At 28.7% G+C, this 26,917-nt stretch overlaps 1 protein-coding gene across 1 annotated transcript; it reads right to left on the bottom strand.

Annotated features, from left to right (window-relative positions):
- Nucleotides 1-1,420: 1,420 nt before the first annotated feature.
- Nucleotides 1,421-26,917, bottom strand: LOC119609690 (pair-rule protein odd-paired). Its single transcript, XM_037964563.1, has 3 exons — nt 25,753-26,917; nt 2,868-3,037; nt 1,421-2,737 (listed from the first exon to the last, which is right to left on the bottom strand). The coding sequence occupies exons 1-3, from the start codon at nt 26,795-26,797 to the stop codon at nt 1,958-1,960; spliced, it is 1,995 nt and encodes a 664-aa protein (XP_037820491.1). The 5' UTR covers nt 26,798-26,917; the 3' UTR covers nt 1,421-1,957.

The following is a 26,917-nucleotide window of genomic DNA, read 5'->3' as shown; positions in this document are numbered from 1 at the left end:
GACTATAGACTAGACTATAGACTAGACTATAGACTAGACTATAGACTAGACTATAGACTAGACTATAGACTAGACTATAGACTAGACTATAGACTAGACTATAGACTAGACTATAGACTAGACTATAGACTAGGACTATAGACTAGACTAGACTATAATATAGACTATAGACTATACTATAGACTATACTATAGACTAGACTAGACTTATAGACTATAGACTAGACTATACTATAGACTATAGATTAGACTACAGACTAGACTATAGACTAGACTATACTATAGACTATACTATAGACTAGACTATAGACTAGACTATACTATAGACTAGACTATAGACTAGAGTATAGACTAGACTATAGACTAGACTATAGACTAGACTATAGACTAGACTAAAGACTAGACTATAGACTAAACTATAGACTAAACTATAGACTAGACTATAGACTAGACTAGACTATAGACTAGACTATAGACTAGACTATAGACTAGACTATAGACTAGACTATAGACTAGACTATAGACTAGACTATAGACTGGACTATAGACTAGACTATAGACTAGACTATAGACTAGACTATAGACTAGACTATAGACTAGACTATAGACTAGACTATAGACTAGACTATAGACTAGACTATAGACTAGACTATAGACTAGACTATAGACTAGACTATAGACTAGACTATAGACTAGACTATAGACTATACTATAGACTAGACTATAGTTTAGACTATAGACTAGACTATTAAGTCATGAAACTACCGTTCAAAAGGAAATAGTCATAGTCAACACAAAATACAGAGCTTGGCTATCGCAAGCTAAAACGACAAAGCGAACTTCCACTATTAGGCATAAAGTGGAGTCTAACCACTAACTTTTCACCATAGTGTAGGGTACTCTACAACTAGCTGAAAAATAAGTCTTTTAATGACAAACGAAATAAAAATGCATTTTTATTATTTTTTATGTTGTTTAATGATTGTTAAATATATTTCTTTAAACTTTTTTTTTAAATTTTATTGCGTATTTTTGTGGTTTTTTATTTTATTTTTTTATAAAGATGATGATGATGTTTAGGGGAGGGTGAGAAAACAGCATCATTTTTGTTTTAATTTTTAACTTTAAAAACTAAGGCCGAGACTTTACGTATATATATTTATTTTTCATTATAATTTACATAATATTTTTTTTTTTTTCAAAAACTACAAATATTTTTTTGTTAAATTTTCTTTAATTTTTTTCTTTTAAGTTTTGTACTAATAAGCAGTTTTGTGTTTATTTTTAAGATTATAAACAATAAAAATATAGCAATTTTTGTTTAGGTTATAAGTATTTATTTTAATAACTAAAAAAATGAACTAAAATTTATAAAGATTTAAAAAAAATTAAATGAAATTATATTACAAAATAATGAGGGCATAAGGAGTTTTGGGGATTTATATTTTAAGGGGTATATATACAAAGAAAAAAATTTAATTTTAAAAATTATGAATTATTTTTTAAATTTTATTTTCAGGTATTTAATTAAGGTTTTTGCTCATAATTTATGAATTTAATTAATAATTAATTTTTTATATTTTTTTTTGAGATTTTTTTTCAAGGATTTTTTTTAATAATATTTTTTTAAGGAAATATTTGGCTTTAATTTACAATTAAACTTAATAGGAAACGGTACTTTTGTTATGGAAAAACAAAGCAGTGGAGTAAGTGAAAGGGGGCAGAAGAGAATGGGGGAGTGGTCAAATGAAAGAAAGTATCTCTGAGACACTAAGGGGATAGTAGAGAGAGAGAGAGAGAGAGTGTTATAAATCTAAAGAGAAATGTGATAACATTTAAGCACACAATAGTTAATATGAATTTTTTTTATAAATCTAGAGCTTTTTTTGAAAATTTTAATTTTCCTAGAAAAAAAAATGATTAATAGTAATTCAACAATAAATTGGCCTAAGCTATATTTAATAAGCTGTAGCAGCTCCGGGATGCATTAAATGATGATGGTGATGATGATGACCAAAATGATTTAAAGGATTCATGGCATCTGCCCCAGCGGCAGGGGCGGCGGTATGATACCAATCTGTGGGAGCATGATGTTGGGCGGCAGGATGATACAACAAATGATGATTGGGATGATGATGTCCAGTTACCAACATAGAAGCTGGATTTGTAGCACTGGCTGAAGAAGCGGCAGCGGCGGCTGCTGCTGTCATACCCTGATGATGATGATGCGTATGATGATGAGAGCCAGCAGCTGTTAGTGAAGGTGGAGGTCCCAAGGGTGGTGGCAAATAGGCGGAGGAGGCCATTAATTGTAAAGCAGGCGATTTGGCGGAATTCTGTTGATGTGTGGTATGCTGATGCTGATGATGTTGATGATGATTGTGCAAACCAGAGCTTAAGGATTGTTGCTGTTGCTGCTGCTGTTGTTGTTGCTGTTGATTATGATGGCTGGTGACATTATGCTGTTGGGTATGATGACCACTACTGGCCGTACTACTGCTGCCACTGGAAGAGGCTCCCAAATGTACACTATGCATGCTAGAGTTAGCCGTCGGTTCGGACTTAATCGAATGGGGAGAGGATTTATTCAAACTGCCATTGGCCGAAGAGTTATCACTGGTTAAACGGGCTGAGGGTGGAGTTTGAGCACCACCGGTAACAATACTCGATGAAGAGGACTCTTCGCCCTCGCTGTCGTAACCATGAGAAGGTGATTTTTCATCAAGATTGCCATGAACCTAAAGCAGACAAAAAGAAAATAGAAAATAGTATCAAAATTAATAATATTATAACGACATTTTTTTTATATAAAGCCGTCGGCTTTTTTGAAAATTTTTTCTAATTTTTAAAATACTTTAAACAACTTACCTTCATATGTTTACGCAATGATGAGGGATGAGTATAGGATTTATCACAGCCATTAATACGACAATTATAAGGTTTATCCGAGGTATGAACATGCGAATGTTTCTTACGATCTGACGAATTGGCAAAACGACGATCACAGCCTTCATGTTCACATTTGAAAGGTTTCTCACCTAAAAAAAACAAAGATAACAAAATTAGATAAATTAGTTTTGAAAAAATATCATTTTAAATAAAAAATTTATAAATTTTGTTTTTAAAATTTGTTAAATTTTTAAGTAAATAATTGCTTTGGTCTTTTCTTAAATAAATTTGCTTTAGTTTTTATTACTGTTTTGTTCAAATTTAAGGCAAATTCAAGTGAAAACATGATTAATGATGCCAAAAACACAATGGCGCCTCTTTTGTCATATACTAACAGGTAAAAAATGAAGTTTAAAAAGTTTCTAAGGAAAAAAATACCTTAAAAAGTCTTTAATGAAACAGTTTTATGGTAAAAATCTATTTTTTTATACAAAATTTTAAATGAAAAGTTAAAAGTGTTAAAAAAAGCTTAAGTTAAAGCTTTAAAGAAAGAGTTTGAAAGTTACTCCATATGCAAAAAAGAATCAATGGAAATGAGGAAATGAAAAAGGGAATAAGAAGGTATTGAACTCCAACTTTATACTTGGAAAAGCTTTAAAAAAAGCTTTAGCAACTGATAAAGATAGAGAATGATTTAGAGTTTGAAACTGACCCTTCAAGCAAAAAAGAGTTAAGGGAAATGAAGTAAAGAGAGAGGGAATAAGAAGGAGTTTGAATAAAACTTTATAGAATATAAATGAGAGCACCATTTTGAGAAAGCTTTACTCAAGCACACTGACAAAGAGAGAGAAAGAGTTAGAGTTTGCAATAAGAGTATGCAAAATGAGTTAATGGAGACAAGATAGAGAGAATAAGAAGTAGACTTTATAAAATGGCTTTAAAATAGCCTTATACAACCACACTGATAGTGAGAGAGAAAGAGTTATAAGCAAAAATATAAACAGCATTAATAAGGAGTCAATAGAAATGACAGCGTTTATAAGTTATAAAAGCTTTACTCAAGCAAACAAGTAGAGAGAGGACTTAAAACCCGATTCTGTAGGCAAAAACAGCAATAGTAACTTGAGAATGGGACTAAGCTTGAAAAAGCTTTACCTAAGCAAACTGCTAGAGGTAGAAAGAGTTAGAATCAGGTTTTATATACAAAAAGCTAAACAAAGAGGAAAGCTGTACTCAAGCCTGCAGTTAGAGAGAGAAAACGTTCGAATTTGTCTGCAAGAGATATGAGAGCGACTCTAAGCTTATAAAAGCTTTACTTAAGCAAGCAATTTAGAGAAACAAGAAGTTAAAAACAGACACTTTAGCAGAGAAATGCAATGAGTTCTCTTGTACAGCAATGTTAATGGTAATGAAAGCGAGCTTAAACTTGAAAAAGCTTTACTTAAGCCAACAAAGAGGAAAGCTTTACTCAAGCAAGCAGTTAGAGAGAGAGAAGGAGTTAGTTTCAGTCAGCAAGAGAAATGAGAGCGACTCTAAGCTTTTAAAAGCTTTACTTAAACAAGCAGTTAGAGAAAGAAGAAGTTAGCAGCGAAATGCAATGAGCTTTGCTGTACTCTTTCTTACACGAGTACGTTTCAAGAGAGAAAAGAGTTTTGTATCAGACAGCAACGTAAATGAGAGAAGCTTTACTTAAGCAAGCAATTTAGAGCAAGAAGATGTTAGAAACAGACACTTTAGCATCTTTATGCAATAAGCTCTCCTGTACTCTTTCTTTCACGAGTACGTAAGTGTAAAAGAGTTAATTTTGTACTTTTAACGAAAATGGAAATGAAAACGACAGAGAGTGAGAACAAAAAGTGAATACAGAAAACAATAAAAAAGTAATCAATAGTAAATTGAATACACTGAGAAGAATTTTAAGAAAATTATTAATATAAATGGAAATGGACTAAATTGTTATAAAAGGCTTTTCTTAAATTGTTTTTAATCCATTAAATGACAATATTTATGTTTTTTCTTTCTATTAACTAAAAAAACTAGTTATTTTTTTAGACAATAATAAGAAAAAAAGGAGAGTATTTATACACCATTTAAATGATTAAACAATAAACTAAAAATTTGAAATGTTTACGATTGCATTGTTAAATTAAAACAAAGAATGAACTATAAAAAACTATAAAAAGGTCATAAATTATATAAAAGTCAAAGAGATCTTATTAAAAACAATAGACAGAATCTTTTGTTTAAGCCCAGAGAGAAAAGAGAGCAGCGTATAAAATGTGTTATAACACCTGTAAAAAGGTCAAAGGTTTTAAGGATTATTTTAGTATCTATACACATAGAAATAAAACTAGTTTATAATTTATGGCTTAAAAATTGTCTAAAACTAATAATTTAGTGTAATAATAGTAGAAAAAAAAGGTGTTGGAAATTTTGTTATGAAAAAAGCAAGAATTTTTCCTAAAATCTTGTTAAAAAGTAAGCGACAAAATTCTAGGAATATTATTAATCAGAAAACTATAAATTTAATAGTTATGTGGGAATGAAAAGGGATTTTAATAAAAATTTTTATGAAAATTTTAAGAAAATTGAAAAAATTTTGTTTCAAATTAAAATTTTTCTTTAAAGTTTATAAAATGTTATAGATTTTTGTTTATTTGTTTATATATTTATTGATTTAATAAATAAAAAAAAGCTTTAATAACAGCTTAATAGTATTTTTTCAACACTTGGGGATTAAAATTTCATGATTTTTTTCTCTCTTTTGCTTTGTTTACACGTATTGTATGTGTATGCTTTGTTCACACTTATTGTAGTTTATTTGTATATATGTTTTTTATGACATTTTAACAGTTTTAAAGCGGATTATTAAGTATTTGTTGGTGTATTTTATATAATGACATTATTTAAACAACAAAAAAGTAAAGTAATAAAGAAAAAAGCGCCAAATAAGCCTTAAAAAAACAGTAAAAGAAAAATTTTAATAAAATAAAATTAAAATTAACATTTATTGAATTTAATTATTTTGAAAAAAAAAAAATGTTTTTACTCTCTAGTTTAACATTTTGAGAAGTTTTTTTTGTTGTTGTCTTATACATAATTAATTACAATTTATTTTACAACAGCCCTTGGCAAATTAATTTTTAACGCCATTTAACTTAAAGTCAAGTTATCTACACACAACTGTCTGTCTGTCTGACTGACAAAAAAGCCAGACAATGGAGTTTTTTTTGAAAATTTTGTAAAGAATGGGTATGAAAGAAAGAAATACAAATAATTTATGAGTTTAACTTGAAATGACATTTGACATGTCATTGTTTGAAATACAAAAACAAACACTTTAAAATGATATATTTACAAATTATTTAAAAAAAGCGAAACAACAGAAAAAAAACTATAAATTAAAAACAAATTAAAATAAAAATTTTAAAGAAAATTATATAAAATTTCTTTAACAAACACTTTAACATTTGGAAAACTTTTTTTATAAAAAAATTCCTTGAAATAACTTCTTATTTCCCTTAAATCCTAACATTTTTCTTCCATTTAAAAAACTGTCAATAACAGCCATTTTTTCTAACAATCTCTCTCCCTTCCTCCCTCTCTCTTAACATTCTTGATTTAAAATTTTATTTTATAGCTAAAGTAATAGTGTAAAAAAAAGCCAGAAAATATAATCAAAACATTTTAAAAGACTTAAACAAATCATTTAAATTGTTTTGAATAAATGCTCTATAAAAAAACGCCAAAGCTTTATATATTAACACACCCATTGAAAGCTCTCCCTCCCCTTTTTTTAAAACATTTCCTTATAACTTATTTAAACGCCCTAACAACAACGCAAAAACCCCCCAAAAATGTTAGGCTTATAATATTACGCATTATGCTCTTTTTTTCTCCAACACTTTTACATAATATTCGCATTATATTTAACACAAAAATCCTGTAAAATGGTTTTTAAAGGATTTTTTTTGTTAAAAAAAAAAAAAAAACAAAATATGAAAATATTTTATAATATTTTGCATAATAAACATATTAAAGTTTTAACAACAAAACACTAAAAAGCGTTATTTCAAAAAAACCAAAAAAAGAGAAAGAGAGATATAAATTGAACTAAAAAGGGTGGTTTTATATGGGTGGCATAAGGGAAAAATCAGCCAAATTACAAGTTGGCAAGTTGGGGGTTCTTTACTAAGAGGCTGGTGTGAGGCCTTAAAGGCTGTTTTTGTTATTTGTTCCCAAAAAAAACATAAGTTTTTGTATGTGTGTGTATATGTAATAAAAGAAAATACATATTTAAGCCTGTCAAAAACAAATGCAGACAATTTCATTTTTAGTTAAAATATATCATCAAAGAGGGATTTTTTTCCAGAATTTTCTTTTTCCCCTTAAGCTTTTAGCCAGAAAATGTATATATTTTGTAAGGCAGTTTATTTGGTTTTATTTGTTAAATAAAAATAATATAAAAAAGGAAATATGTTAGGAAAACATAAATGTCTTAGATATTAGATAAAATGGCAGCAGTCATTAAGAGTTTTTGTTAAGAAAATAACAAATATAACAAATTTAACAAAAATAGATTAAATGTAAATGTTTTAAGAAAATTCCAACAAAAATAACTTAAAACAAAACCTCTTAATATATTTTCATTATATTTCTTTAAAAATTTAAGTTTTCCCGCAGTTTTTATAAAAGAAACCCCTCAAAAAGCTTTAATTTAAGCTTGAATATCTTAATTGTAACTTACTCCAACAAACAACCACTAAGCAAATGAGTAGTAAAGAAAAATAACACTCTCTAAGTTTTAAACAAAGAGAAACGCAAAAGCTTTCTGGCTTTCATATAAACGTAAGCTCACATATATATATATATATATATATATATATATATATATATATATATATATATATATATATATATATATATATATATATATATATATATATATATATATATATATATATATATATATATATAAAATCATTTAAAAAGCTTATTAAGCACTCTTTATCAATTAATGTTTTAAAAGCTTATTACGCTATAGAGTACTAAGCTTTATAACAGTGATAAGCCAAAAGCTTTCTTTCTCTTATATGTGCAAAAGCTCTGTTATGTATAAAAAGCTAACAAAATTAATTACAGAACTAATTAATAGCTTTCTGACTATGACCGCTTTAAAAGCTAAACAGAAAGCAAATAAAGTGAGAGAGAGTAAGAGTTTAAATCAATACAAAGTCTCTTTAAGCAGAAATCTAAGACTCTCTAAGTCTCTTTAAGCACAAATAACTCTCTTTTGAGTTTAATTAAAAGTTAAGAGAGTGAGAGACAGACGAAGAGGAAACATATAAAATGAACGGTTATTAAGAAAAACAACTTAAAAATTCATGATCAGTCAAACAACAATATAGCAACTGAGTAGTAATCACAAATAACACACTTTAAGCTTTAAAACAGAGATAGAGAAAAGGCTTTCTTGCTTTAATACCTACTTAAGCTCTCACATCACTCTAACAATTGGAGAGCTTATTTAAGCGATTAAGCAGAAGCAAAGAGAAAGAGAAAAGCACAAGCTAAAAGTCAGATTTTTAACCAAACAACAACACAGCAGTCTTCAAAAATAAAACAATTCAAGCTTTAAAATAGAGATACACAAAAAGCTTTCTAGCTTTAACACAAACTTAAACTCACACCTGAAAAAAACAATTAAAAAGCTTATTTAACACTCTTTAAACGAGAAGCAGAGATAAAGGGAAAAGCTCAATTGTAAACAAGCAAATAAAAGAAAAGCAAATCAACCAAACAACGCAAACAATGAAGCTTTATAGGAGAGATAAATTAAAAGCTTTAACACTTACTTCAACTCACACAGGTAAAAAACAATTAGAAAGCTTATTTATGAATCTTTAAACGATTAAGCAAATGATATGGAGAAGAGGAAGGAATAAAACAATTAAAATAACACAACAGCACATGATTTTGAGCAAATATACAAAATTTTAAAGCTTTTTTCATAAGTTTTTAAACTTTTTTTAAAGTAATATTTTTAAAATTAACTAATTGGATTTACAAATTATTCATTTATTTCTCTTTCTACCTTAAAAACTAATCAAAAGCTTTTAATTTAATACTTCATAAAACTCAATTCCTTTATTTAACATCATTAATTATAAAAGAAACAAAGACCAGACTAAATGCAAAAATATAAAAAAAATATTAACAAATGAATCATATTAAATTGTTATTATAAAAAAAGCCAGTTTAAAAAAAACTTTCATTTTAATAATTAATTGTTTTCAAATTTTACGTTTTAAACGATTATTGAAATGAGAAACGTTTCATTAAAGAAATTATTTATATATGTACATATATCCTTAAATATCAACACCATCATAAATCATTATTAATTTATTTCCCTTTTTTTTTCAACTAAATCCTAAATTCAAGTGTCAACACACTGATACACACATATGTATTTACCAATACAAAAGAGATATGAAATTTTTTGAAATTAATACAGGGGTTTTTTTTAAAACCTCCCCGTTTTTTGGTGCTTATAATGGAGAAAAGAGAAAAGAACAATTGAATATAAAATATTTATATTTATTTGTCAGTTTTGGCATTTGAAATATTCTTTTTTTTTGTATTTATACTTTATGACAATTTTATTGTTTTTTTTTTTTTTGGCAACAATGGCTTTAAAAAGATAGACAGACAGGCGGACAGACAGACTGACGGACGGACGGATGTACAGACAGACAACAGTAGCTGGGTGATGGCATTATTATAGTTGCAGTTCTTTTTTTATATTAATGACAATTTAAGTGACAAAAAAAAGATTTGAGATGTTTCCTTTTTTTAAGCCGGAAGAGGCTAACCTTTAGTAAGAGAGAGCAAAAATGGCCATATTTGTTTTGAAGGGTGAAATTTTAAAGGAAAATATGGCAGCTTGGTTTAGTTTGTTTACATTTTTACAGTTTCACAAAAAGGTAAACAAAACCTTCTCTAGTTTTTGGAAAAAGTTGCCGAAAATGTTTATAAAAATTTAGTTCTATATTTTATAAATTCCCGGCCTTTACCTACTAAATCTAGTAATTTATTACTTAAGTATGCAAAATTTTTGTTTACATTCAATAAGGGATAGTTTTCCCTTTTCATTTAACCAAAAAAAAACCGTTAAAATATTATGATTATGCTAAAGATTTATAGGATGTTACAAAGTCCGTCCGTCTATCTATCTATCTGCCTGCCTATCTCTCTATTTTGTAGCAAAAAAAAGTCCTTCTGTCAAGTGATACGTAAATAATTGACAATTGGGGTCAGTTTCTTTGTTTGCTGTGGTGTTTAGAGTATTTATGTGCTACCAGCCTTATATTTTCCAGCTAAAATATTTTGTGGTTTTATGATTTTTCATTTCTGGTGCGAAGGGTTTCATTTCAAACTTCCCTTATGCAATTTTTGGGCGAAATATTAGAACTAGGGTGTTTATTGAAAAGGAAACAAAAAAAAATATTGAAAAATAAAAACAAAGATATCAAATTTTACACATGAATAATTTAAAAACAGTTTAATAGAGTGTTGATAGTTAGGGCAAAAAATAAGGGATAGTTTTTTTTTTTCTTTTTAAAAGGTAATTAGTAAAATATTGCAATGTTTAAAGATACGTTTTTTTTATCTAAAATGTTTTCAAAGTCTTATTATTTAGTTGGTTCAGTTTCCCATTTCAATTTAGGTTAAACAAGTTTTAACTTGTTTTCTTTGCTTGCTTCTATCATAGTTTTCTTTGGGTTGGTTTCATATACTTAGATCATAATAATAGCTATTATAGCCACTAAAAAGTATTTTTGAAGCAAACAACACCACAGCAATTGAGTTACAAACAATAATGATTAGCTTTAAAACAGTGAGACGCAAAAAAGCTCTCTTGTTGAGTAACAAACAAAAATAACACACTTTAAACTTAAAAGCTGTGAAAAGTAAAACGCTCTCTTGCTTTTGAACATTCACAAGCTCTCACATGTATAAAAAAAGCAAAGCAGAAAGCTTTTTTTTATCACTCTTTAATAATAACTACTTTAACAACCTAAAGAACATCAAAAAGAGAGAACTATTAGCACTCAAAACTAGTCAAAGAGCCTTTGTATAACTCTCTGTCGTTAGCTGCCTTTAACTAAAGCTTACATTAGCATTATCAGACCTTGTTAAAGATAAACAACAACCCAGTAATTGAGTAGTAGACAAAAATAGCACATTCTAAGCTTTTAAACCGCGAAAGGCAAAAAGCTTTCTTGCTTACAAACCTATACAAACTTACACATGTTTAAAAAGCCACAAAAGCAAAGCAGAAAGCTTATGTATCACTCTTTAGCAATAAGCTAAAGTTGAAAGAGAGAAGGAAAATTAACTCTCATTCTAAAATTTTAAATTTTCTTAAAGCTTTATCAGTTGTTATACTAAAACTGGATAAAAAATTAAGCTTTTATTACATTTTTGATTTGCTGGAAAGCTAAATGTCTAAAAAATCTAAAAAGTTTAATTCAAAAGCTTTAAATTAACAAATATGACAGCTTTTATGTCTCACAATGGCTATTTATTCACATTTACAACAACAACAAACATTTACAACAAAAAAACTTTTGCTAAAAGCTCTCTCTCAACGATGTTTACATTTTCAACAAATAACAAAGATAAGCTAATATGGCAAAAGCTCGCTCTGGGTTAATAATAAAAAAGTATAATGTTTTTACTTAAAAGCTCAAGTTTTTTACTTAAAAGCTCAAGTTTTTTTACTTAAAAGCTCAAGTTTACTTTTCTTTAAGGAGCCAGCAACTATTGCAGATATTTGAAAAGCTTTTTCTCTCACTTTGAAACATAATGCTACATCAAATATGTTTAAAGCTTTCTCTCTCTTTCAAAGCAAACATTTTCAAAACTTTCTCTGTCTCTCTCTCTCTATCTCTTTAAATATAACGAAACAGCAAGCAAAATATAAATATAACGTTACAGCAAGCAAAAGCTCTCACCTTAACATCTAACATTACAACTGAAATTTGTAAAGCTTTCCCTTTGAAGTAGAACATTATTTCTTGAAAATTAATGATAATTACAAGAAAATAACTAGTTTTCTATCTTTTAGATTAGTTTTTCTTTCAATAGTTCTTAAAAACTCTAGTTAAACCAAATTTAACACTCCCGTTTCCTGTTGTTTGGCAACTTTTTACAAAAGACATCTTTATTTTCGGAATATGTTGCTACTTATTAGTGTTATTTAAGATGACATTTAAAGTAGAGTATCATCATTAACAATTGCGACCGGCAGCAATTCTAACTCCTCTCTCTCTCTCTTTCTACTTCTTTAGCAAAATAACGACAACAGTCAAAGGCAAAAGTATTATAACAAAACACTAAAAACCAAGATAAGTAAAAGGAGAACACTGAAGATGAAAGCATACAACGAGACAATAAGTCTATGAAGTGTTTTTAAGCCTCATTGTCAACGAGATACATTACTTACGGCAAATGAAGTGTGTAAAATTATAAAAGGAAAAAGGTAACAAAATATGCATTGAATGTCAAAAATAAAGAAGAAAATAAACAAAAAAACATAAAGATTAGCCAGCTCAACACAAACACGCAAACAAACAATAAAGATTTAAGAAGATTCCCAAAAAAAAAGAGGAAAAGAAACCCTCAAAGCAGGTAAGTATATTGTTATCAAATGATACACATACTTACTACTAACAAAATACCGACGCGGTCCTGTTAGTTAAAAGATCTTTTAAAATTGTAAATAGAGCAGATGATATTAAAGATAAGTAAGAGATTTTTTTTAGCAAAATGTAAGGTACTTACAGGATCTGCTTTTTATATAAGAAAAGAAAAACATGAATGAATTTTTTTCTTTTTCAAAATCTTAAGCTGTTTTAAGGAGTTTTTCTTACTTCAGGATTTCACTTCTTTAACATATTAAAATGTCATCAAGATAGTTGAACAGTTGTTTATGTTTATTTTTCAGAAATTAACTCTTTTTTATCTTAAACAATTTATCTTGATTTTTGTTTATAACTTGTCAATTTTAACAAGATTTCTTTTACTTGATGTTTTGATAAGAATTTTAAGGTGGGGTCTCTTGACTTTTGTTTAATAATGATGTCATTTTATTGTTATTTTTACGAACAGTAGTTATTAATGTTTATTTGTTAATAATATTTATAGGTTTAAAAATAATATCGTATAACTGAAGGTTAAAGCAAAATTTTATTTAACACTGCTTTATCTAGCACTGCATTATCACTAAATAACAGTTAAAGTTTTCAATGTGTAATAAAATAAAGTTTCTTTTTATAAAGCTGTTATAAAGTAGTTCCACGGATATTTAAATGAAACCTTAGACACATATTCCAGTTGCTGTTTTTAGAAGCTAAAGGACTCTCTTTTTAGTAAAGCTTTGAAATTCAAGTTCTAAACTTTAAATGAGCTTAAGCTCTTCTATGTTTAGTTTAAGTTTTATTTAAAGTTTTTTAAGCTTGAAAACCACAAAACTTTTATAATTTTTTAAACTTAAAGAACCAAAGCAACAACTAAGCAATTGAGTAGTGTTGAAAACTAACTTACTCTATGCTTTTAAATAGAGATACATAAAAAGCTTTCATGCTTTTAAGCGTAAATAAGCTCGCACACTTGTTAAAAAGCAAATAAATCAAGTCAAAAAGCTCTTTTAGCACACTCTAACGAGTTATGCTTTAAAAGCTTAAGATAAAGCCAAGAGAGAAGGATTTAATAATGTATAAAACAGAACATGGATTAAAAGCAAACAAAGCAGGACAGAAAGTTCCTTTATTACTCTCTAAAGCTTTAGCAAAAGTAAAGAATGAAAGATTTTATAAAGCTTAAGCTTACACTTGAATAATGAGTAAAAAAAGGAAGTTAGAAAGCTTTAGTTAAAGCAAACGAAAAAGATTTAATAAAGCATAAGCTTACTGTTGAATAAAGAGTAAAAAGGAAGTTAAAAAGCTCATTTATTACTCTCTAAAGCTTCTACAAAGGCAAAAAGCATACAAAGGAAGACAGAAAGCAAGAGAGAAAACTCATTTATCACTGTCTAAAGAGAACTGCTTTAAAAGCTTTTTAGCTAAAGCAAAGAAAGAAGGATTTGATAAAGCATATGTTTACACTTGAATAAAGAGGAAGTTCAAAAGCTGATGTATCACTCTCTAAAGCTTCAACAAAGGCAGAAAGACATGAAATTGCAAAGTTTAAGCACACAAAGCAAGAGAGAAAGCTCATTTATCACTGTCTAAAGAGAACTGCTTTAAAAGCTTAAGCTAAATCAAAGATTTAGAGAACAACAATTCTATATTATTTTTGAAGAGTTCTTGTTATTCTGGGAGTTTAAAAGCTTAAACTTGTTAAAATTTATGGAATTTATATACTGAAAACTTAAACTAAGCTTAAACTGTTCTCCTTTTAAGCAAAGTTTCATTTTAAGCAGATTAAGCTTTTAGAAATCACAAATATTTTTTATATTTTTAATGCCTCAGCTTTCTTAAAGTTTAATTAATCCTAACATTAACTTAAAATACAAGTTTCAAAAGCTTTTGGAAGTAAAAAGCTTTAAAAATCTCAAAAATTGTACTTAAAACTTTGAAAAGTTTTATTTGAAGCTAAAATTTATATTTCTTCTAAACCCACCTTAAACTTCAATTAAGCTGCAGATAAACTTACAATTAAAGTTTTTAAAGTGTTTGGCCTAAAAAACCTTTAAAGCTCAAAAAAATATAAATTTATTAAAAGTTTGTTTTAAGCAAAATTTCCCCTAATTAATAAAAACTGCTACCGTTTTTTTAGTTTAAACAAAACTTAAACCTAGTTTAAACCCTTTATTCCTTAACAATTTCCAAGATTTAAATGTAATATGAGATTTTGTTCTCCCCCTAAAACAAACTGTCAAAACAAAAACACTTTCAATATTAAAAGAAACAGCTATTTTAGGAAAACTGTCTGCTATTTAGGAATTTTCTAAATGTCACAACTGTCAAATTTGATAACATTGCTTTAAACTATATAGACAATGTAAACAAGAAAAAACTACTACATTATAATGTTTATTTTATTAATTGAGTTTATTTTTAAGGCTGTAAAACTATTTAGGTTAAAATAATCTCAAAGGCGTTGAAGCGTTAATGTAAGAATTTTTTTTTTTTTTTTTTAAATAAAAATTTTGTCATTATTGCCAAATATATTAAAAGCTCTCGTGTGTGTGTGTGTTTCTTTCACACAAGAAAAAAAATAACTTTAAAATTATGTTAACATGTCACAAAGATTTTAAAATTAACATTTTAGCAAGATTTTTTCAAAAAAAAAACTAAAAATTTTTGTTAACATCTGTAGCTGCACTAAAAAAAATTATTATAATTTTTTTTCTTTCGAAGATTAGTCAGGGATTTCTTGGCTTATGTAGCATGATATTTGTATATATTTTTAAAATGTTAAACTTCTTTTGAATTTATACAAGTTGACAGTTTAATTTTATGGTTTGTCTGTAGCTGATCTGTTTTATTTTTTTAGGTTTTTTTGCGTTTGCTTTGATTTCTTTTGGTGTGTGCTTATGATACCTTTCAGTTTGTGGCCACAAAAAAAAATATGTTTAAATATTTTTTCTTAAAGAAATTTTGTTTTGTTTCACTATAAAAAATATTCTTGCAAGAATTTGAAATATGTTTTTTTGTGGCAAACCATAAAAAAAGGTAGCCAAAGGGCGTTACTTTTAGAATTTGATAAAATTAATTTTCAAATTATGACAGTTCAAGGTATTTTTTTCAAGAGAAATATTTAACAGAAAACAACAATTTCTTGTGTTTAGGGAAATATTTTAAAGGATTCAAATTCTTTCAAAATTCTTTAATAAAAACTTTTGTCACAAAATTATTATTTTCAAAATTGATAGAAATTAAATTAAAAGTTGAAATTTAGCTGTAATTCAGTTGAAGTTCAGTTGTTTTCAGTTTTAGTTCAGTTGTAGTTAAGTTGTAATTCAGTTGTAGTTCAGTTGTAGTCAAAGTATAACAAGTAGTCCGACTCTTTGACAGCAGTACCTAACTCTAAGCATGTGTTAGTGAAAAAGTACCTAACTCTAAATATGTGTTAGTAACAAAAATGTATTTGTATTGGTGCATTCTAAATACACAGAGTTTTATAAAAAATTACAATTTTAAATTTGTTGTGAGAGAGTAATTTCCTATATGTGAGAGTCGGACTACTTGTTATACTTTGGTTGTAGTTCAGTTGTAATACAGTTCTAGTTCAGTTTTAGTTCAGTTGTAGTTAAGTTGTAGTTCAGTTGTAGTTCAGTTATAGTTCAGTTCTAGTTCAGTTCTAGTTCAACTCTAGTTCAGTTCTAGTTCAGTTCTAGTTCAGTTCTAGTTCAGTTCTAGTTCAGTTCTAGTTCAGTTCTAGTTCAGTTCTAGTTCAGTTCTAGTTCAGTTCTAGTTCAGTTCTAGTTCAGTTCTAGTTCAGTTCTAGTTCAGTTCTAGTTCAGTTCTAGTTCAGTTCTAGTTCAGTTCTAGTTCAGTTCTAGTTCAGTTCTAGTTCAGTTCTAGTTCAGTTCTAGTTCAGTTCTAGTTCAGTTCTAGTTCAGTTCTAGTTCAGTTCTAGTTCAGTTCTAGTTCAGTTCTAGTTCAGTTCTAGTTCAGTTCTAGTTCAGTTCTAGTTCAGTTCTAGTTCAGTTCTAGTTCAGTTCTAGTTCAGTTCTAGTTCAGTTCTAGTTCAGTTCTAGTTCAGTTCTAGTTCAGTTCTAGTTCAGTTCTAGTTCAGTTCTAGTTCAGTTCTAGTTCAGTTCTAGTTCAGTTCTAGTTCAGTTCTAGTTCAGTTCTAGTTCAGTTTCTAGTTCAGTTCTAGTTCTAGTTCAGTTCTAGTTCAGTTCTAGTTCAGTTCTAGTTCAGTTCTAGTTCAGTTCTAGTTCTGTTCTAGTTCTGTTCTAGTTCAGTTCTAGTTCAGTTCTAGTTCAGTTCTAGTTCAGTTCTAGTTCAGTTCTAGTTCAGTTCTAGTTCAGTTCTAGTTCAGTTCTAGTTCAGTTTTAGTACAGTTCTAGTTCAGTTCTAGTTCAGTTCTAGTTCAGTTCTAGTTTAGTTCTAGTTCAGTTCCAGTTCAGTTCTAGTTCAGTTCTAGTTCAGTTTTAGTTCAGTTCTAGTTTTATTACTAGAAAAACTTGTCCTTTCTAAAAATTTCTAAATAATTTTCATAAATTTCTATCCACTTGTTGCTTTTTGTAGTATAAAAACTGTCACAACTTTCAACACAAATTTAACCTTGATTACACCTAAACACCGGTTTGTTAGTTTGATACTCCTTTTTTATAGTTTTCTACGCTATTAAAATGTAATTTTATGAAAAAAACAACAAGACCATAAAAAAGCTATAACATTTAATAAACTTTTTCCCAGTTTTTTCCTCTAGAGTTCTAATACACTTTACAGCAGAGTCATTAAAATGAAGTTTAGCAAAAAACACAAAAAAAAAAATTGCACTCAACGTGAAGTTAACAAAGCAAACAACTAATTATGTTTCAACTTTGCAAGAGGGGAAACAAGCCACTTAAGTGGAGAACTTAACAAAATTTATATAGAAAAAAAAAATGAGGGAAATTTTTAATATTAAAGAGAAAAGAGAGAAATTTAAGAATTTGTTTTATATTTAAATTTTGTTTTTTTTTTTTTGTTATTTTAAATATTTATTGTCATTTTGATTGATGACTTTATTTTGTTGTGTCATTTGTTTGTTGTTTTTAGCTCATCTTCCTGTTGTCAGTATTTGATTTGCAAATTCATTTTGTTTTTTTTTTATATATCAACTTGTTGTATTTGTTTTTGTTTGAAAACTCATTATATCCTTCTGAGAATTGTATTGGGCATGAAATTTTAAAACAAAAGACAGGTTTGTTTTATTGTTTTAAAATTTTAAGAATCATTTAACCTTTTCTGCTTTGTGTGTAAAAAGTAACACGAATTAGTTACGCAGTTATGCTAGAAGTAAAGAAAATTTAAGGATTCTTTTCCATAGAATTAAAAATTATAACAAAATTTTCTTAAACCCACCAAATTTAAAAAAAAAAAATCTAAAATAAACTTAATAAATTATTAGGCAAATATTAAAATAAAATAAAAAATATAATATTATACGAAACACCCTGTTGAAAACCAAGAGTTTTTTGATGTTAAGGGTGGATTTATTTACCCCTCGAACTAAAACAAATTCACTTCTTTTGTCAATAATAAAGCGTAACTAACAAACCTTGTTTGTTTACAAATGTCATAATAGTGAACATTTAAAATTTTTTTTATATAATTTTTAACAAACTCATTATAATTTCAAGGTATTCGAAAAAAAGTGATAATAATAATGACGCTGTTGATGGTGGAAAGGGTTGTTTTGTAGCCATTTTTCTAATTGAAATAGTATGTCTTAAGGGAGGATTCCTTTTTTAAAGGATGACATTTTCTATAGTGTTTATAACTACATGTTGTCTAGTTTTTTTTTTATTAACTGTTGAAGCCCAATGTTGCGTGGTTTGAGCCGATTAGTAGAAAGAAAAAAAAGTATAATAAATTTGTTTGGGTATAATAAATAAGTGCAGCTTATTTATTATACCCAAAAATATTTTATATGCAACTGTTTTTAAAATTTAAATTTAAACAAAAGTGAGTGAAAAAAGTAGGCGTTACTGTACTGTAGAGAAAAGGGTTTTTTTCTGGAAGAAAGGAAAGGATTAAAATTTTCTATGAATTTAGATTAATAAAAACTGCTAAAATAAAATGAAAAACAATTAAAATAGATCTGAACTAAAAGTGAATTAGAAATGAACTAAAACTGATCTACAACTGAACTAAAATTGAACTAGAACTGATCTACAACTGAACTAGAACTGAATTGAAACTAAACTAGAACTGAACTAGAACAGAACTACAACAACACTAGGACAGAACTAGAACAAAACTAGAACAGAACTAGAAATGAACTAGTACAGAAGTAGAACAGAACTAGAACACAACTAGAACAGAACTAGAACAGAACTAGAACAGAACTAGAACAGAACTAGAACAGAACTAGAACTAGAACAGAACTAGAACAGAATTAGAACAGAACTAGAACAGAACTAGAACAGAACTAGAACAGAACTAGAACAGAACTAGAACAAAACTAGAACAGAACTAGAAGTGAACCAGAACTGAATTATAACCGATCTAGAACAGAACAAGAAATGAACTAGAACAGAACTTGAACAAAACTAGAACAGTACTAGAACAGAACTAGAACAGAACTAGAACAGAACTAGAACAGAACTAGAACAAAACTAGAACAGAACTAGAAAAAACCAAGAACTAGAACAAAACTAGAACAGAACTAGAAGTGAACCAGAACTGAATTATAACTGATCTAGAACAGAACTAGAACAGAACAAGAAATGAACTAGAACGGAACTAGAACAGAACTAGAACAAAACTAGAACAGAACTAGAACAGAACTAGAACAAAACTAGAACAGAACTAGAACAGAACTAGAACAGAACTAGAACAGAACTAGAACAGAACTAGAACAGAACTAGAACAGAACTAGAACAGAACTAGAACAGAACTAGAACAGAACTAGAACAGAACTAGAACAGAACAGAACTAGAACAGAACTAGAACAGAACTAGAACAGAACTAGAACAGAACTAGAACAGAACTAGAACAGAACTAGAACAGAACTAGAACAGAACTAGAACAGAAATAGAACAGAACTAGAACAGAACTAGAACAGAACTAGAACAAAACTAGAACAGAACTAGAACAAAACTAGAAATGAAATAGAACAGAACTAGAACGGAACTAGAACGGAACTAGAACTAAACTAGAACTGAACTAGAACTAAACTTGAACTGAACTGAACTAGAACTGAACTAGAACAGAACTAGAACAGAACTAGAACAGAACTAGAACTGAACTAGAACTGAACTAGAACTGAACTAGAACTGAACTAGAACTGAACTAGAACTGAACTAGAACTGAACTAGAACTGAACTAGAACTGAACTAGAACTGAACTAGAATTGAACTAGAACTGAACTAGAACTGAACTAGAATTGAACTAGAACTTAACTAGAACTGATCTAGAACTGAACTAGAACTGAACTAGAACTGAACTAGAACTGAACTAGAACTGAACAAGAACTGAACTAGAACTGAACTAGAACTGAACTAGAACTGAACTAGAACTGAACTAGAACTAGAACTGAACTAGAACTGAACTAGAACTGAACTAGAACTGAACAAGAACTGAACTAGAACTAAACTAGAACTCAACTAGAACTTAACTGAACTAGAACTGAACTAGAACTTAACTGAACTAGAACTGAACTAGAACTAATTTAGAACAAAACTAGAACTAATTTCGAACTACATAGTATTTTCTTCGTTGGCCTGTGTTATTTAAAATAATATTTTTTACAAAAAAATAAACCTTTAAAAACTTGACCTTTTTCTTTATTAACAGCACATTAAAAATATTATTATTTAAAATTTATTAACGACAAATAAAAACTTTAATAATTAAATAACAAAACTCCTTTATACAAGGACCTTTGTTTAACAAAACAACAATCATAATAATAGCAATTTAAAATCCATTTAAAATCCTGTTTATAATAAAATATTTCCATACATATGCCATTACAAACCAAGTTTGTTTTAAAACAATTTGCATAATTATAAATTAACAATAACGCCTACTTTTTTTTAACGGCAAATAAAAACCAATAATTGCTTTAAACAACAACAAAAAATCATAAGGTAATAATAAAACCAAAAATTGTGGTTGTTAAAAAAAACAAGGTAAAACAAAAAGTCAGAAAAATTATAATTAAACATAAAAAAAAATACTTTAAAAAGAGATAAAATAAAAAACTTGCCAATTTATAGTAAAATAAATTATAAAAAATGAACAACAACAAGTTAAAATTGTGGTAGCTTTTGGTTTTTTGTTGTTGTATGTAGTTGTTGGCCCATTGACCATTGAACTTTTTGTTTAACTGCAAAGTCTTTGTTGTATTATTAAATGCAGACTCCTGTTCCTTTTGTTTATTTTTTTTTTTTGGTTGTTGTGATAAATTTAACAACTTTTTTGTTGTTTAAACTTTTGTTTTGAAAAAAGGGGAGTTTTGGTAACTTTCTCCTCTCCTCCCTCTTAAAATAAAAGCTTTTAAATGCATATGTATGTAACATGCTTTTATTGTAAAAACAACCTTGTTAAAGGGTTTTTTGCTATAACTGTAAAAGTATGAGTGAAAAATAATTGTTTTATCAACAACAACACCTTGTTTATTGTTGTTGTTGTTGTGTTTGCCCTGCAATTTACTCTCGAGTATATTTACCGTTATTTTTTGGTTTACAGTGTTATATGTAAGTGTGTTTGTACTTTTTGTTCGTTTTATAGTCGGAGCGCCTGAAAGCAAGGAGTCTGTGAAAAACAGGAATAATAACAACAACAGCAACAACTACAGCTGTAATAGAGTTACACTACAGCCAAACTGTTGTTGCTGGGCCGAGTATGTTGTGTTTGGTGTTTTGTTGTTTTATACAAAAAGCCTTTTACAAAAACAAATATGGCGTCATCATCATATGGATATGTGAATGAAAAGGAATTATTTTTTGTTGCCTCGTACTACGTACGTAGACATAAAAGCCAAGGCAAAAAATTACTACAAAAACAACAAGTATATGTTTGTAAAAACAACTGCAAATGACAGTTAAATTTCTGAAGCTATAAATTCTTAAACAAATTGCTGGAAAAATTAAGTTTAGAGAGAGAGAAATTTAAGTTCAAAATTTAAGATTTTTTGGAGTAAAAGGAGTTATTGAAGGGGATTTAGGGTCAATTATAGAACGATTCTTATAGAATTTGTTAGATAGATTGTGGTTGCTCTACAACTTGTTTTCGATTATATTTTTTTCAATCCGTTATGTGACTTACAGTCATTTTCTAAATGGGGACCTTATATGAGGGCTTTGATCCTTGTTATAGTTAGGTTATATAGTGCGCTTTTTTGATGTGGACTCAGTATTGGTTCTTATAAAACTTCTATTCGAAGTCATTTTCTGTATGAGGACCTTATATGAGGGCTTTGACCCATTATAGAGCAATTTTCATGATATTTGACTCAACGATTTGTGTTGCTATAAAACTTGTTTTGCTAAACTAGTATTATTAAGTCTTTTAAAATCGTTAAAATGATTTTTTGAAGTGGATCTAGCATGGGCAGCTACGATCAGTTATGGCTCTCAGTCCGCCATACTTTATAGTATAGTTTCCGAGTATATAATACCTATTAGAGCAACATTTCATTACAATTTCTGTCTAAACAACATGTTTATAACTGTTTAAACTGTATTCCGGCATGACACAAGTATGGGAACTAAAAGAAAACATGGAACCAAACAAACCTTAAACTATAGACAATATTTCTGGAAGTTTTCCGCCTCCTACCACTTCTCGTTTGGATGTTATAGAGCTTTAAAACAGGCAGACAGACGGACGCGCAAGCTAATTGAAAACATCAACCGATATTCTTCATTACAAATACCCAACAAACCTTAACCTATGGAGAATATCGGGGGGAAATTTTAGACTACTAACGCTATTCGTTCGTATGCTAGCGTGCATTCAACAGAAAGACCGACAGATGGGCGGATAGACGGACATGTCTACAATGCTATAGAATCCAATAAGGACCCTGAATCTGTAGATCTACGACCAACAAACTCCAAACAATTGTTACCTTTAAACATTATATTTCACCCATAGCCCCTAACTGTTCAAGTGACTAACTTATTTTAACATGTAAGTGTCCTACAAAAAAGTCAATCGTCACTCCATAGATTACGTAGAGACAATCAGAAAACTACAACAAATGAGTTACTGCACGGCAATGAACAATGTTTGTGTTTTAAATGTCTACTCTCTAGATTACTTGGGGCTATAAAGTGGAGACTATCTGTTTAATACAAAAGTGTATAAGTGTTATGTATATGTATGTAATATTTTTATATTAACAATTAAAGGAAGTTTAGACACGTGTCAAAACAGCATGTATAAGTGTCAAACAAAAGTCTAAGGAAATTCTTTAAATATAAAGAGAGTACAATTCCAAAAATGTTTTATTTATATGAAAAAAGCCATAAATTAAATTAAAAAAACCCTTAAAAACCACTGCAAAAATCAAACAAATACTTGAAAAATAATTGAATTATGATTTAAATTGTTCAAACATTTCATTGGGAAGTAGTGTGATCAAAACACTTGAATTATTTTTTAGCTGCTAATTTTTGTTTTGAAACTTAATTAATTTTTTAATTAAGTTTTAATTAAGTTGTTTCTAAACAATTCTAAATCGAAAAAAATCGTTTTCTTAAGAATATTATTAAAAAAAAGATTATTTTTTTATATAATTTTTTGCTTAGTAATGCTGCTTAATCAATATTGAGCTAAATATTGTGTTGGGATTTGTTTAAAACATAGTTTTCTTTGTTTTTTCTGAAAATTAATCCATCATCATGTCTTAAAAATTACTTTTTTGGTTAAATATGTTTGGTAATTCCTATATGTATGATTTAAGCCGCCTTTAAAGAAAAAAGGTATTTGATAACATTTTAATTACTTTCCAATGATAAAGCCAATTTTTTTTTTAAGATTTTTTTAACATACTTGATTACATGTATTTTTAAGAACAAAAAAATCTCTTTTTTCTAAAGCCGCACAATTGTTAAAAAAAAATAGTTCTTTTAATTAGAAGAAAATGAAGTTTTGGAAGAACACCAAAAGAATTTGTTAAACTTTCCAAAAGAAATCTAAAATTTACAGCAATATACTTAAAAGCTTTAAAACAATCTATTAAGCTTTAGTTAAACTTTTCAAAAGAATTCTCACTGCTTTAATGCTAAAAATGAGGCATAGAATATGAACAATTTCTCTCTTTAGTTAAAAGCTTAATTACAAACAGTTAAACTTTAGTTAATGTTACTTTTTTTAAACAAACATTAAAACTAAAACTTTTCTAAAGATATTACTATTTGTAAGCAAAAGAGAGCAAGAATTTTAATGATTTTTTAACATAAATTACTTTAGAAGAGTTAACTCTTTAAAGCTGAGCTTAAAAACAAACAGTTAAACTTTAGTTAACGCTTCACATCAAAACACAGTTGAAAACTTCAACTTTTTTTAAGAAATCTCTTGATTATAAGCAAAAGAGTTCAAGAAAGCTTTATAACAGCTTTAAACTTTGAAAATTTATAGTAATAACTAAACTAAACTTTTAATGAAATTAGAAAACAAGCTTTTCAAATCATAAATAACTACTTTCAAACGGGAAAGCAAAAGAGCGGGAGAGAACTAGCAAGTTTTCTAGCGGTTGTAAAACTTCAATACATAAAAAATTTAAGAAATATTTTAAAAAGCTTTTAAGGAGTTTAGAAAACAAGCTTACCAAAACACAAATTACCGTTTTTACATGGGAAAGCAAAAGAGCGGGAGATATCTAGCAAGTTTTCTAGCAGTTGTTTAATTAAACAGCAATTTATGTGAAAAAGCTTAACATGGCTTTTTAAAGCTTTAATACATAAAGAATTTGAGAAATATCCTAAAAAGCTTTTAAGCTGTTTAAAAAACAAGCTTTTCCAGAACAGAAGTGAATGTTTTTAAGCGGGAAAGCAATTGAGAGGGAGAGAGCTAGAAAGTTTTAAAATGTCTGTTTATAAAAAGCTTTTATTCCCACAAATTAATGTGAAATTAACATTATAAAGCTTTAATGCCAGCAAGCTTGCAAGTTTTTTTAACGATTGATTACTCATTACAACAATTAATAAAAATTAAGCTAAAAATGGCTTTTTAAAGCTTTAAAACCTAAAGAATTTAAGAAATATCTAAAAAAGCTTTTAGGGAGTTAAGAAAACAAACTTTCTGAGAAAGAAATGAACGTTTTTTTAAGGGAGTGCTATAGAAAGGGAGAAATCTTGCAAGTTTTATAACGATTGTTAACTCAATACAAGAATTTATATGAAATTAAGCTAAAAACTGCTTTTTAAAGCTTAAAACCTAAAGAATTTAAAAAATATTTAAAAAAAAGCTTTTAGGGAGTTAAGAAAACAAACTTTCTGAAAAAGAAATGAACGCTTGTTTAAGGGAGAGCTATAGAAAGGGAGAGCGGCTTATAACGATTGATTGATTTTATAACGATTGTTTACGCAAAGCTATTATTGCTATAAATTAAGCTTAAAATAGATGTTTAAAGCTTTTAAGGGAATGATCAGATTTATAAGATTTAGGACTAAACTTAAACTATTGCTTTTACTTTAAACTTTTTATTTATTCTAACGGAATTTAAAACTCTTTCTCTCAAAAATCTTGTTGTTTTCACTTAAAAAAATTTGACTTGATTTTAACAGATTTATAAGATTTGAAATCCGGTCTTTGAAACATGGCTTAAATTTTAAGCCTTTGATGTTTTTACTTAAAAATTTTGACTTGTTTTAACACGAATTTAAGCCACAATCTTAACTCTTTTCAAATTTTATAAAATAAACTGTAAAATCTGCTGGTTTTAATTTAAAACTTTTGACTTTTTCGATAAGATTTATAAGATTAAATCACAGATTTTAAAAACTACCTGTTTTGTGCACAACACAAGGTGTTTTTCTTTTTCTAGTCAGGAAAATCCTGTTAAAGTCAGTGCAAACGCCTACGGCTTAATAACTTTAATACCTAAGCAATATTTTATAGGGGAAAATCCTTAAATAAAACTTTTATGATCTTCCGTTTTATAGAATCTAACGAAGACTTACCTGTATGAGTTCTCTTGTGTATTTTTAAATTTTCACTGCGGGCAAATACCTTGCCACATCCGGGATGAGGGCAGGCAAATGGTTTCTCGCCGGTATGAACACGTATATGATTAACCAACTTATATTTGGCCTTAAAAGGGCGGCCATTGCGTGAACAACCGATCCAGTAGCAGATATGAGTAGTGCACTCGGGTCCACCCACATGTTCCACCGTTAAGTGAGTGACAATTTCATGCATAGAGTGAAAGATTTTATTGCAAGTTTTGCGATTATTAGGACCGCCGGGTTGATCGGGATCTATCCAAAGACATTGCATTTCCTGTTTAATGGCCGAGGCTGCAGTGGCGGGCTGATGGCGCATATAACGCAAAAAGGCTCCTGCGCCGGCGGGATGCATGCCCATGTGTTGAGCATGATGGGCAGCATGTACCGACGGAAAGTTGGTATGATGTTGCGCATGGGCATAGGGATGTGTAGCGTAATCCGTCATGCCCATACGCATTTGATGCGAATGATGATGATGGGCAGCGGCGGCATGATGATGTGAGTGAAAAGGATGATTGCCAAACGAACTGGTTAGATCCGGGTGATTGGCATGTGTTGCAGGAAAGGTGGGAAATAGCATAGAATCAGCAGCAGTTTGACCAACACTTTGAGCAGCTGCTGTGGAGGCCGACATATAATCCTGTTCTGTACGGCGTCCCAAAAGAAAATCTCGAGAAGAATATGTTCCTAGTTGGGTGTTAAAAGGGGCATAACCACTATTTTGATAGGCCGAGGAGGGAGAAGACATATCGGAGGAAATGCCCGATGACATGGCGGAGGACATTAAACCACTGCTATCCAATTGCTGTTGTTGTTGTTGTGCCTCTTCCTGGGCCGTTTGCTGTTGTTGTTGTTGCTGTTGATGCAATTGCTGCTGCTGTTGTTGTTGTTGCACTAAATCTGTTTGTTGATTGAGATTATTGGGCGACATGCGTATGCCATAATTAGCCAAATGATGTTGACTGGTGGTGGTGGGGTCAATGAAAGCGTTCATCATCATTTTGTTAGATTTTTTTTTAAAGTTAAATAACACTTTTTTGTTTAAATTTTTTTTTGGAATAAAAAATATTTTAAAGTTGTTTTTCTTTATGCTTTTTCTGTAAATTTGTTAATTTTCAAA

The sequence above is a fragment of the Lucilia sericata genome, unplaced genomic scaffold, assembly GCF_015586225.1.
Source record: "Lucilia sericata isolate MDLA Ls3-8-SP2 unplaced genomic scaffold, ASM1558622v1 Contig001038F_arrow, whole genome shotgun sequence".
Taxonomy (NCBI): domain Eukaryota; kingdom Metazoa; phylum Arthropoda; class Insecta; order Diptera; family Calliphoridae; genus Lucilia; species Lucilia sericata.
The sequence above is the reverse complement of the archived record's forward strand: the minus strand, read 5'-3'. Positions and strand labels throughout refer to the sequence as shown.

What these genes read in the sequence shown, in the direction of transcription:
- LOC119609690 (XM_037964563.1), bottom strand. Translation starts at nt 26,797, where the DNA reads ATGATGATGAACGCTTTCATTGACCCCACCACCACCAGTCAACATCAT. An exon ending in ACACAAGAGAACTCATACAG is followed by an intron (nt 3,038 to 25,752) that starts GTAAGTCTTCGT and finishes TGTTTTTTTTAG; the next exon opens with GTGAGAAACCTTTCAAATGT. An exon ending in CATTGCGTAAACATATGAAG is followed by an intron (nt 2,738 to 2,867) that starts GTAAGTTGTTTA and finishes TGTCTGCTTTAG; the next exon opens with GTTCATGGCAATCTTGATGA.